Genomic DNA, 14482 nt, shown 5'->3' with positions numbered 1-14482 from the left:
ATCACTCGTTTGGGAAAGTTACTTGCAAAGAAAAGTATACCCTGATTCTGACGTATCTTGAGAAAGTTTCGAGAAAATCGCAATGACATCGTAGACTGTTTTTTCACAGCATTCGAAACATCTCAGAACATCTCAGGGATTTGATGTTAACGAGGAATCTCAGAATAGATTCTGATTTCAGAGAGAAAAACTGTTTGAACGAAATAACCTTCGTGATTTTGTCTAAGATGATGATGCTGATTTTTCCTAGTTTTTTCCTCACTGGCTATACTGTTGCTATATGTGGAAAATGTGTTTAGACAAACTCTAAAACAAATTATTCTCTCTCTCTCTCTCTCTCTCTCTCTCTCTCTCTCCTCTCCTTTTCTATGCTTTAGATTTGAACCCTCGATGTAAATTTTCTTTTGCTTTACATCTATTTTTTTTCTTATTCTCTATTTCCCCATCCTTTTTTTATCCCCTCGTACCCTCCCCCCGGCAACACCCCCATATCCAAAAGGACTTCCAACCCCCCCAACCCCCCCTCACCCTAGACTTATTCCCTATGATACCATCCATCATCATTTAGAGTGAGGAGGCTAACTATCGCCTCGCCAACCAATTACCATTGATGATAGTCCTGAAGTTAGTGGCAGCAACTCGTCGTTCAGGCTGAGAGAGAGAGAGAGAGAGAGAGAGAGAGAGAGAGAGAGAGAGAGAGAGAGAGAGAGGTTTTTATCTCGAAATAAAAACACTTATAAATTTACGGTATAGAAAAGAATATCCTAAACTGTTCTAATTTTTGAGAGAGCGAGAGAGAGAGAGAGAGAGAGAGAGAGAGAGAGAGAGAGAGAGAGAGAGGTTTTTATCTCGAAATACAAACACTTATAAATTTACGGTATAGAAAAGAATATCCTAAACGGTTCTAATTTTTGAGAGAGAGAGAGAGAGAGAGAGAGAGAGAGAGAGAGAGAGAGAGAGAGAGAGAGAGAGGCTTTTATCCTTAAATGAAAACACTTTTAAATTTACGGTAGGAAGGAATAACCTAAACTGCTTTAATTTTTGAGAGAGAGAGAGAGAGAGAGAGAGAGAGAGAGAGAGAGTTAGTTTTCTTAGCAAGGCAGAGAGACAGAGAAGATGAATGTGACAAGAGAGAGATTTCGGATTAAGTGCATGAAGAGAAAAACTAAATAGTCTCAGAGAGAGAGAGAGAGAGAGAGAGAGAGAGAGAGAGAGAGGTTTTTATCTTGAAATAAAAACGCTTTTAAATTTACCATAGGAAAGAATATCCCAAATTGTTCTAATTTTTGAGAAAGAGAGAGAGAGAGAGAGAGAGAGAGAGAGAGAGAGAGAGAGAGAGGAAAAACTGGCAGCAGCATCACGCGTATCAAGCGAAGGCAGCATCTCACCCTATGGCCTAAATTCCAGCCATCCACTACCAAATTGCTGGTGAATTGCGCTAATAGGTTCCAGAGAGGCCATGAATCACTCCAACGACAAGGCAACCCGTTTCGCTGACTCTCTCTCTCTCTCTCTCTCTCTCTCTCCAGCGTCAGCCGTCGTCGGGGAAAAACCTTTCTCGCCCCACCGAATACGGGGAGGGTACGATAACTTGGGGAATATCTGGTTCCAGAGAGGAGTGAAAATGATGTATACAATGGGTGGGATGGAGGAAGGGGGGGGGGGGGGGGGAATTTGGGATGAACAAATCTTGGTGAGGAAGCAGTGATTCCTTGGGGAAGAGACCCTTAGGGAGGGGAGGTGGAGGAGGATTTTGAAACATTGCTTTTGGTCAAAAGAATATATATATATGCTTACATACACATAATATATACGTACTACATATATGAATTTTCATCACACCACCGTGATTCATATAGAACATACATCCAGCTACAAATGTCCTTTAATATCCAAAGCGCTCTGCCTCGGAATTAATATATTTTCAAATATGTTAACCGAAGGGGAATTTTTTTTAGTTGATAATAATTTCGTCCTCTCTGGGGTTCGAACCAGCGCCTAGCGAGGCTAAGGATATTAAAGGATGTTTGTAGCTCGATGTATGTGCATATATGCATGCATATATATTTATATATATACCTAAATATATAACTATACTGTATCACGAAAATTTGGAATGTAAAGAACATACATATATATATATAATATATATATATATATATTATATATATATATTTATATATATATATATTATATAATATAATATATATATAATAAAAGGAGCCCATAAAAAACACCCAAAATATAGAGAGAAAAGTACTATATTTCAGAGACTGCTGTCTCCCTCTTCAGGTAGATGAATGAGAAAAGTTTACAGAAAAGGTGGTGTTTATACCAAGAGGTCCATCCAGAGGCAAGCCAATGTAGGTCACCCCGCTGATAATCTTCCTTTAATCTTCTTAAGCGTTGGTTGAATGAAAATCTTGCCGATCGTATCTGAATCCCATGCTCCTTTTGAGATGTTCATACCTGCCTCTCTTTTATTATATATATATATATATATATATATATATATATATATATATATATATATATATATATATATATATGTTAATGAAATGCACATGGTACTGAAAACTGAATTACAAATCACACTTGCATAATCATAACAATGTGATATGTCAAAAAAGGGTAAAGTTGGTACACAAAATGATAAAATGTTCAAAGTAACAAAAACAAAGTGTAATACAAAACGGGTTGGGTATTAAGAGTTGGACAAAGTTGATGTTAAACCTTAGTTTTTAAGTTAATTGTTTATACGTCCCTCGTGTTCTTTAGAAAAATAAAAATCTAACAGCACCACTGTGCAAGAGGAAGATATTATAACGGAGGCAGACTGATCACCTCCACCGAAGTTACATTCTTCTGAACTGTCACTCATAACGCGAGTGAATTCTATTCTATTAAATCAAACAAACGGCCAAATCCTTAATTCCTTGCACAGCAAACCAATGACTAAGCCACTCGAAAATTGTCCAGCGATAAGAAACAATAACAAAACGAGAACTTATTATTATGGGGGGGGGGGGGGGGGGGAGGGGGTGGGGGGGGGGGGGGGGGGGGGGCATTGTCCTCCTAAAGGCAGGAAAACCCTGCAGGGGGAGACAAAGAGTTGCTGTCCGTTGGAGGAGAAGTGTTAATAAGAACTCAATTAGCTGCGTACAAAAAGCGCCTCTAATTACTAATTAGAGTATTTCTTTTTCTAAAGTGGAATTGCTGCTGTCTTGAAAGAATGGCGCCCGCTCTTCTTCTTTTTTTTCTGATTAGACGAATGGAGGTCTTGAATTCTCTCTCTCTCTCTCTCTCTCTCTCTCTCTCTCTCTCTCTCTCTCTCTCTCTCTCTCTTATTTTTTCATTACACATATGCATCAGCACACGTTCGCATATTACTATACTCTGTTTTTTTTTCCATCCGTCCATCTGCCTGTGGTGTTTTCGCATGGTAACACTGCGTCCCGGGCTTTAAATACTTACGGTATGTGTAAGTTTTAGGTAAATAAAAGGATATCTTGGTGTACATTTGCAACTGAAAAGTGTTTTAATAATTTACTGTATACCGTTAATATTCGAAATAAGATATTATTATTATTGTTGAATGTCAGCTGAATGTAACTATCTAAAGCCCGGGACGCAGTGTTACTATACGGAAACACCACAGGCGGATGGACAGATGGAAAAAAACAGAGTATAGTTAATTTCCTAAGTTGTTTTCTCTGCCTGAGAATGAGTTGAGCAAACAGAATAATTAAGAATATCTTTGACAACTTATTTTCTTCTCAACATTTTTCCTCTTTTTTTTCTTTTTTTTATCATCCCAGTTCTAAATACGCGTCACATTTTCGCTTGTTGTTCTTCTTCTTGTTGGGGGGGTAGGAAACGTCTTTGGTGGAGCCTAAAAAGGTCTAAAAAAGGTGGTGAAGATACAGGAAATTTAGGAAGGATATTAATGATTTTCTTTATTAGAATGGAAATGTAAAAAGATAAATATTGTGTATGTTAAACAGTACAGAAATTTATTTCTAATAAAATAAAGCGCATTTATTTTTATTTTCGTTGGCGAACCAAGGCTCTATTTGGCCGTAGATTTTAGCGCGTTTTAATTTACGTTAATTTAGGAATATAATATTTTACAAGTTATGAATGAAGTGAAAATCTTGCACGCGTCCCGAGTAAGCTGAAGGTCGGATTACGCCTTGCCTGCAGGGAAATTCAAAAGAATTGTGTATATGTAAATGTTTTAAATAAACATAAACTGTTTATATGCAATGCACTCCTTAATTACGTTAGAATCTCAATTCCTTATCAAACTGGCTACAGACGAAGAATAAAGTTAACTGAATTATTTTAAACAAATCAAATTCAACCATACTTTTACTAAGAATACACACCAACACACTGCCATTCATGGGAATGCGGTTCACATTCATAAACTTGTATGTATTTTCTAACAGACACAAAAACGTGTAGTTAAACATTCAAAGCAGTCATATTGACTCCTGTAGTGTGACGTTCCTTAGTGGTAACCGATAAAAGCAAGAACTTTTAATTCGAGATCTATAAACGGAACTGGTTATTCTTCGTTAGATACTTTTAGGGACAACTGGTTATATCATATATAATATATGTGTGTGGTGTGTGTGTGTGTGTGTTAATGTGTAGTACTATTGAACTCTGCGTAGCGCGTGAGCGTAAAATCTGCATGTTTAAACATCGCTAAGCTGAAAAGGATCTATTTTCATCCATTAGCCACATAATTTCTGTCCACCTGTCATCTATCCCTATACCTCGTACGACTATTTCCCCTGTTTTTTCACAACCCAACCCAAGACAGCTCGCAGCCTCCTAAGAACGTTCGCACTGCTCCTTCCCGCAGAATTCTCACACACGTCCTTGGAAGCATTTCCCACAGGCTGGCTGCGTTCCCATCCTAGTAAAAGACTCCTAAAAAGGCGACGTTCATAACCTCCTTGAAAAGCGGGCGAGGCTGTCTGGCCTAAGAGCCATTACGTTGTCAACACTTCTTCGCCCGGTCGTTTGTAGCGACAGCCACAACATCGGCCTAGCCCTTCCGGAAATGTTTGGACAAGGAGGAAAGAGAGACGCCTGAGCGCTTCCAGAATGGAGCATGCGATGAGAGAAAGAAGGGACAGAGAGAGAGAGAGAGAGAGAGAGAGAGAGAGAGAGAGAGAGAGAGAGAGTTATTCCAATAAGCCATACTCATTCAGACCGACTAAATCTTTAAAATCGATCAATATATTTCATAGTTTTTCTTAGAGTTTCGAATATAGATGTTCCTTGATCACTGATAATGCAAACACTGAAACGGATAAATTATTAAAAAGGTCGCGACTTAAAATATCGCTGACTGACTATTGTAGAGAATTTTATTTTTCAACTCAAACAAAGCATCGTAATGATGTCTTCCTGTCCATTTTGAAAAGATATAGGCATTAAGCTTTCGATGACTTGAAGCATTACATGGACCGCCTGTCCTTACTATATTATGAGCAATGCATTTGTAAGGAACAAGGCGTGATCCGACTTCCAGCTTATTCGGGTCACGTGCTAAAATCTATGGTCAATTAGTGTTGTTTCACCAACGAAAATCAAAATAATTACGCCATATCTTATTAGAAATAATTTTTCTGTACCGTTTAAAATGCATTTTTTTTATTTTAACATTTTCATTCTAATGAATAAATCATAAATATCCTATTCTGAAATTCCTGTATCTTTCACTCAACGCGAAACACCTTTTTCAGACCTTTTTAGGCCTTTTATATCTCTCCCAACAACAACAATTAAGTAGTTTGTAAGCTTACTCCCAAGTAAGCGAAAATAATTTTTTTTCAAAAAACATCCTTTTGCTATCAGTAAATGTCTTATGATTCCGCAAGACTTAGAGCGCTTACTGCAATCATTAATAGTAACAAAGAACGGAACAATTTGCTGCATCAGTCGGTTGTTTTGCTTTCTCAAAGAATATTTCGACTGTCCTGTACATTTTCTATTTCTACTTTATAAATTTAAGAACAAGTCTTCCCGAGAATCCATTACAGGGCCGATGGAGGACTCAGAGGATGCCTTTAAACTTTAAGGAAAATAACTTCCTCCCGCCTTTACCCTGAGGACGATACGTACCGCCTAGAAGCTCAGTCTAAGGTATAGCGTCAACTATCTATACTTATAAAGTGGTCCAGTGATGGAAGACCTTGACCCCAGAATGAACGACGATTAGCCTAAGCTAAAAGCGGAGTTTAACGTAGAATATTGTTGTACACATGAAAAATATGAGCGCGCATAAAGTTTTATAAGGTATAGATAGTGAACAAAATGATAAACCTCGTTTATTGGGAGGCCGAAGACACCAAACATATCTTTGGTATCTCTACAGATTGGCATAATCGGGTATATATATATCCTACATGACGAGATATATTTATATCAAGGTTCGTGGCGCCAGACCTTTGTACTCGGAGATCTATGCTCTAAAAATGAAACTCTTTTTTACGATCTACCATATACTACATAATCACATATTATTAAGTGGGGAAAAACACTTCAAATAGTACGAGAAAACATGAGTACAATTGCCTCACTTATATGAGTACAATTGCCTAATTTATAATATATATATATATATATATATTTATATATATATATATATATATATATATATATATATATATATATATATATATATATATATATATATATATATACATGTGTTTTTGTGGTCGCGACTTACGTTTTAAAATCGAGCATTCGAAACTGTCAAAATATTCTTGTGACGCCATTTATATCATAAAGCGTTATATATTTGGGATAACTATAAAAAAATAATTCCATCTAGAGATTATGCCACTATCCAGCGATGCATAACTCCCAATCCTTTCTTCTTCGTGTTCACTGTTCTGTTGAACTGACCCATTCTCTCTCTCTCTCTCTCCTCTCTCTCTCTCTCTCTCTGCCACTGCTGCTGCACCCTCTCTCTGTCAAGCCCTTCGCCCACCCTGTAATCTGGTCCTATTGTTACACATTGTTACACTGGTTGTTAAGGGATAATCACCAATTAGTTATACCGGGCGTTATGCGTTATTAAGACTCTCCCTCCGAACATTAAGGCATATGGCCACATTAATATACTTTGGTCCCCGCACGGTCGGGCTCGGGGCTTGTTTTCTCAACGGAAGAGCCGTGACACGCGGCGATTGAGTTAGCCTGCTTCCTGCATGCACGCACGAAAGCACTCATATATATATATATATATATATATATATATAATATATATATATATATATATATATATATATTATATATATATATATATATATACATGTATGTATATATATGTGTGTGAGTGTTTGTGCGTCCATTTTACTATATAATATATAAAACTTATTAATAAAGAAAGAATATATATGCATATATATGTATACATATATATAAAGAGAGCGAGAGAGAGAGAGAGAGAGAGATTGCTCGTAATAAAAACCAAGGTAATGTGTTCCTGACTCATGCAAAACTTCAGATATGCTGAAGTATTACTGTACTCTTTTACATTGGCATATTCGAGGAAGTTGAAATATCAGCAAATAATTAAACGGCTCTTTTATATCACTAACAAAATCGCAATTTGAGAGATGAGGAAAATGCTGGAAATAAATAGTTAAGTGGTATCAATGTCATCCATCGTCTGAGAGGGCAAAACTTGCGAAATTCAAGACGACTAAACAATGTTATATTTTTTCAGAGGGAGATACGTTATTTGCCTTCGTTTTTGTATTTTTATTAGGATACATTTTCTCTTACTCGGGGAGTGAGCCTACTAGCTACTTTATTGTTGTTTTGTCATTCAGGGGGTAGGAAAGTTCTATGAAAAAGTCTGAAAATGTCTGAAAAGGTGTTTCGCGTTGAGTTAAAGATACAGGAATTTTAGGAAAGAACATTTATGATTTATTTGTTAAAATGAAAATGTGAAAAAATAAGTAACGTTCATGTTAAACAGTACAGAACAATAATTACTAATGAAATATAACGTATTCATTTTAATTTTCGTTGGTGAAACAACGCTCTAGTTGACTTTAGATTTTAGCACCCGCCCTGAATAACTTGGATGTCGGACCACGCCTTGCTTTGCACGTGGAGATGTTGCTTTTTCTGGAGGGAAAATAATGGAGATTAGTTTTGAATCAGGTCTTCGAAGATTTTTTTTCTATCATTTTAATATTGGTCCCTTCAAAGGAACAGCCTTCCCTTTATCCATGGACTCTTCATTCCACAACTGTTTGCACTCTGCACATGAGAAGTTGATCTGTCAATACTTACAGAAACAAAAGCTTTTCCCTCTGTCTTTGGTTCGAACAGCGTTTAGGCAAAAGTGAAATGTTTTATTCGGTCCAGTTTTGTCGGGAGCATATGAAGTACAACTTCTCACTTAAACTCAACAGTAGAAAAAAACTAAGTTTTATCAAGTTCTTTACAGTACTCCCAGCTATCTCACCTAAACTCATGTGAAGTAACACATATATATTTGATTTCTGACTACAAATTTTTCTAATTAGTGACGACTAATGACTTTCGCCCAACTGAATCCTAGAAGCAAATGCATCAGTCACCCTCGCGCACTTATCCTCCATAGTGGTCGTATTTGGTGTGTCAACAGACCCTTGGCTAGAATTTCCTAGATTCATTTGTATGCTGCTTAATTGACTGCTGTCCCCAGCGCCGGGAAGGGAAACTCCACGAATATTATTAGCGACTTCTTCGCGACCAAGTCCTCCTACTCCTCGCCTCATCATGCTCATGTTGCTATACTCCGTGATTAAGCTCAATCAACATAACTAATACAAGACAGAACCCGAATTATTTGTCGCGTGAATTAATGGAAAGTTTTAATCCTATACCTTATATGAATTAGAACTGGAATGAATGTCTCACAACAGCTGTATACCTATTTCAACAAATTTCTGGTTTAGATCACTAGTATCTAGTTGTTTGTCGGTTGGGAGCTATGAAATCATAAATCAATAATTTATAAATATCATGAAAATTATTTTAGAATGATCGTGTGAAAGGCTTTGTTTATACACCAGATTCACATTTCAATGAAGTTAAAATAAAGATGAATTTATATTTTACATAGCTATTTCGTTTACAGGGAGTATTTATGCCCATCTTCGGAAACAAGATTCTTTATATGTTTCCTTTGAATCAATGACTTGACTTTATTTCAGCCTTATATTATATTCAACATTACAGATTTTCAGGAAGTTTTCCAATAAAACAAAAACAAACAAAATAAGTGTCAACTACCCCAGTTGTATAATTATTCTTCTCTTTCTTGGCGACTGAATACACTTTAAGAGGTGGTTTCATTAGCACTTATGTTTCCTTCACCACAGAGCTCTGGAATTCTTGTTCGTCTTCGCTCTCCCAAGATCATAAGATCTTTATAGAGATGTCTAATGTCAGTATGACTAACTTGTTCATACGCACATACGCTCATATACTCGAATTTGCATATATAGTATATATATATATATATATATATATATATATATATATATATATATATATATATATATATATATATATATATATATATATGTGTGTGTGTGTGTGGTGTGTGTGTGTGTAGTGTGGTGTGTGTGTGTGTCTGTTCTGTCTGTCTGTTTGTTTTTCCTTGCAATGTAACAGCTTAAAAAAAATGAATATCCCGAAATAAGCACAGAAAAACCAAGACTGAGGTAATGTCAGCCATAAATATATATATATATATATATATATATATATATATATATATATAGATATATATACATATATATATATATATATATAATATATATATATATATATATATATATATATATTTCGACAATACACCTTCCCTTACGTCCCGATTTTTCAGAGCGCGTTAACCTGATTCTCAACAACTCTTACCCCTCTTCAACCACAAGCGACCCTCTGCAGTCGACTGTCCACAAGGTACTCACTCATCGCTTGCATCAACAGAGGCGCAGCGATGTTTGTGAATAAGTTGGGCCCAAGCGGTTCCCCCAGCGCGACACCAATCGGACTTCTCCTGATGGCGAGGCCAGACAGTTACAATGACTGAGAAATTGATTTGGAAATGACAGCAACGAGTTGACGTTTCTGACATAGAAGCGGCTCGTAAAACTCCACATCAAAACTAGATAGAAAAAGCAAGGGCATTGCAGGCCAATCAAAGATGAGTAAAAGTTTGTGGTAATTACACCCTCGAGAAGGAGAGGGCAAAAAAGGTAGCGAACTCTTCACCGGGGCGTCACAGGACCTATATGCGTCAGAAAGCTCATTACCGATCTATTGCTCTTCATTTGGGAGGCGCCTTTTTTTTTTTTTTTTCGGGGGTTGGGGGTGGACTGTCCAGTCTAAAACGAAACGTGGCAAAAATCTCATACCGAGATGAAAGCGTCTCAGTTAATGACTGCACAGTTTTTCTGACTTTTGCATCTGCCTTGATACCAGCCGAAGTATTATGATTGAAAGAGCATAAAGGGTTCCTATCAGAGTCTGCCATATGCTTGATTAAAAACTAAATATCGGTAACTGAAGCGCATAATTGACCATCACCTTCGTCTGTCTGAGCGCAGAGGTCTATATCAGCCTTCTATTCCCTTGAACACTTTTGCGCAATGGCTAGTGCTGGAATGATGCGGGATTAATCTGTGCAGGCCAATCAATTATCAAAATTTTTTTCTAATTATTCTCATATGAAAAGCTTAAAAGTACTCATACACATTCGCGCACACGCATTCTTACTTACGCGCGCACACATACCTATACATATATATATATATATATATATATATATATATATATATATATATATATATTATATATATATATAGCTATGGATTTTCCTAATTGAAAAGGGCTTAGTGCGAAAGATCATACTGGTTTTCATCAAGTGCCTATGGGATGAAGTCATTGACGCCAAACCCTATCCCACTGATTTTCGAGATGTTTAAATGCCGGAGGCGTCTGAATTTGTATGGTGGTCACCCATCCAAGTATAAACCCTGTCAAATGGTACTTTTTTTTTTTTTAGGAAAGATATGAAAATGTCTGTGGGCATTTATGTGACCAACAAAGAAAACCAATTGAAAAGAAAGGAAGTAATATGTTCTTATCATGAGTAGGTCTCACCTCCATAGAACGGACAGCATCAACTGACAGAGGAGGACATTCTTCTAATGACATAAGAAGAAGGTGACTTCATCCTCTTCGGCAGCTGGTTCCTCTGTCGTCTTGACCTAATCACTGTGAATCATCGGCGTAGGATGTAATCCCCAGAGACCTTAATTAGAAAATGGGGTGTCGTTTCTGACTGAGTTGATTTCGTCTCTGCTTGAGCGGTTTCTCTCTCCCTCTCAGTTCTTCTTCTGCTTCTTGTAATAGTGTCATTTGTGTAGTGATGGTAGCGGTAGTTGGTTTTGTGTTATTATTATCTTATTATTATTATTATTATTATTATTATTATTATTATTATTGCGGTGGTCGTGTTTTTGGCACTATTTTTAATTACGTATTTATTTTTGTCTTTGTGTTGCCAAGATAACCTTAGAATTTTTGTCATCGGTTTTCATTAGCTGGTATCCATTTGATTATTATTATCATTATTATTATCATCATCATATTTGCTCTGTGTAAACAGCAACCTCTTCCTCTACAACAACCCAAGTAAGTATATCAATCATTTTATCCCTTCTACACAAACACTAACATAACAATTACATTCCCTTCGAAATATACTTTATTCCTCTTGTTCCCGCTTAATATATGATGTGCACTGCTTCAACTCGCCTGTAAACCGGTGGGTGCTCCTGCATTCTGTCATTTCCGCGTAACATATAGACAGATGCCATATATAGTATTAGATTCCTCTCGCCTCCTCCCCAAGTCCTGCATGATTCCCCTCTTGGCCGGAGTCATTGTTATTTGTGATTTATCTGCTTATCCCTCAGGGCAATCCTCTTTGTCCTCTCTGCTGTGAACCCCCTTGGGGCCCCCCCTACCCCCAACAACCCCTCGTCAGGAAAATATCATCTTTCTAATTAATCTTTCATTCGTTCCCCTTGTGGCCTCTAAAACGAAATGAACCTCAAAATAAAAAAAAAAAAATTAAGAAAAAAATAATAAATAAACTAACCCAGCTCACTCACTCGCTCTCCTACTCATTATTTCTCTCAGCTTCTCTCTCTCTCTATCTCTCTCTTTCTCTCTCCCGATCTATCTCACTCTCTGGTATAGCCCTTTTCCTTCTGTCTTCCTTCGTAGTACCTCCTTTCTCCCTCCTACTCACCCAGATGCCCTTTACCCTACCCTACCCTGCCTACTCCTGCAGCCTCTCCGTCCTCTATTCCTTGATTCCCCACTCCTCCCAAACCAGCCCCGCATCCCCATCCCCCCTCCCTCCACCCCGGGGAGGAACCATTGCCGCCAGTAATTGCCACTGTTAACTATGGCCCCATATTGGACCAATTCCCCTGTTAGCGTCAAGTTTTATCTTGGCGCGGTCAATTTGTGTCGCTGGCTCGGAGATGTCTCGCGGGAACGCTTCTGTCAGCGTTTATCAAGCCTAATGATGTCGTTGAACTCCACCCACCGAAGCGTACAAGCACCGCCCCCTGTTTGGGAAGGTCCAATCGGAGGGACGCTTTCATCTCGCTCCTCCTCCTGCGGTTTGTTTATAGCGTGACGCGGCGGATCCCGCCAATGAGGAGCGCGATCACTAAATTGAGTGGCGGCGGAGAGCCAATGATGGCGCCGCTTACAGAACGCGGCGAAGATCCACTGAAAGGGAGACGTCAAGATGCCCCGAGGAACGAAACACAGACGTTACATTGACTTATCGGAGGGAAGTCAGTGCGTTGCGTACCGGGACGCTTGTGTGAGAGAACTTTGGATAACAGGAGAGATCCCGCGGTCCGAAATAGCAGCACCTCGCGCCTCGGGAATGGCTCTCGGAACTGTGAAGTGAACTAGAAACGATTTTGAGGTGAAAGAGGCAAAAGGGACTGACTGGTCGTGACTCGAGGAGACAGAAAGCATGAAAAACCGAGCCGAGGAGGCGGTCAAGCGCCCGAACTCCTGCGATGAGTTCCGGAGGCACAAACACCCGAAAATCGACTTCGAGGAGCCCATGGACACTTACGACGGCGTCAGGTTAGACGCGGCGGACGCGTCGCCCCTGGAGAGGTACTCCCCGGTGGACCTGTCGGGCGAGGGCCCGAAGGTCACGACCACCGTCTCCGACCTGTCGGGAAGCGGCCTTCCCCGCCCCGTGCTGAAAATTCCGTCGACCATGAAGTGCTTGGCCACCTTCGACCTGCCGGGGAAGGCGGACCTGCACCAGCTCCTCACCAGTAACCTCGCCCAACACCTGGCGGTGCAGAACGAGAAACTCAAGACCAACCTCCTCTTCAGCCACCCGCACCACCCGGCGCATCGCGGCCCCTCGTTCATGGGCCCCAACGCCCACGCGAGGGAAGTGATTCCCGGCGGCGGCGCCCTGGACCTCAAAGACCGCATAGCGCCGAGGGAAAGAAGGGAAGAGCCTCCTGACGAAGGCCCGTCGGTCGGGGACGAGCGGGGGGAGCCCGAAGGGGGAGAGAAGAGGGTCCAGGTCGAGAGTGACGGGGAGCGAGATAGGGACAAAGAAGAAGGAAGGAATGACCGAGACGACGACGAAGAGGGCGAGAGGGAGGGCGCGGACGGCAATACGGCGCCCCGGGTCACGCCCTTCTCCGTCATGGATATACTGGATCCCAACAAATTCAACGGGAGGACCAACGACGATGACCTCCAAGATTCCTCATCGGACCGACAAGAAGAGGAAGAGGATAATGCTTACATATCAGGTAAGGACACACAACATTCAGTACGCCGATTATTATTATTATTATTATTATTATTATTATTATTATTATTATTATTATTATTTCCTAGAGGAAGACCTTCATTGATACAGATTTTTTTTAAATAATGGCTATTTCAGCCGCGTTTATTTTGTATAGAATAGAGAAATTTCTACACAAAATAATCACGGCTGAAATAGCCATTAATTTCAATAAAATCCCTATTATTATTTTTATTATTATTATTGTTATTCTTCTTCTTCTTCTTCTTCTTCTTCTTCTTCTTCTTCTTCTTCTTCTTATTATTATTATTATTATTATTATTATTATTATTATTATTATTTTATTATTATTATTATTATTATTATTATTATTATTATATTATTATTATAAAGGAGTTCTATTTTACAATAGTATCATAATATTCTAGCAACTATCCTCACGGACATCAATTACTGTTTTTGCAGATGGCCTAGTTAATTACGTCATGGAATTAGTAGTTACCATTATTAATAATAATATTTTTATTACTAATATTATTATTATCTTATTCTTATCATTAAGAAGTCCTGTTTTACAAT

General features: G+C 38.7%; 1 protein-coding gene across 1 annotated transcript in view; it reads left to right on the top strand.

The window, feature by feature from the left end:
* The first annotated feature begins 12845 nt into the window (after positions 1–12845).
* Positions 12846–14482, top strand: part of LOC135221402 (NK1 transcription factor-related protein 1-like) — a 40315-nt gene continuing 38678 nt past the window's right edge. Inside the window, 1 exon segment of the mRNA XM_064259181.1 lies at positions 12846–13904. Coding sequence (XP_064115251.1) covers positions 13094–13904 — 811 coding nt within the window. The 5' untranslated portion in view covers positions 12846–13093.

This window comes from Macrobrachium nipponense, chromosome 2 (genome assembly GCF_015104395.2).
Source record: "Macrobrachium nipponense isolate FS-2020 chromosome 2, ASM1510439v2, whole genome shotgun sequence".
Taxonomy (NCBI): domain Eukaryota; kingdom Metazoa; phylum Arthropoda; class Malacostraca; order Decapoda; family Palaemonidae; genus Macrobrachium; species Macrobrachium nipponense.
Note: the sequence above shows the minus strand (reverse complement) of the source record. Positions and strands in the feature narration are given on the sequence as shown.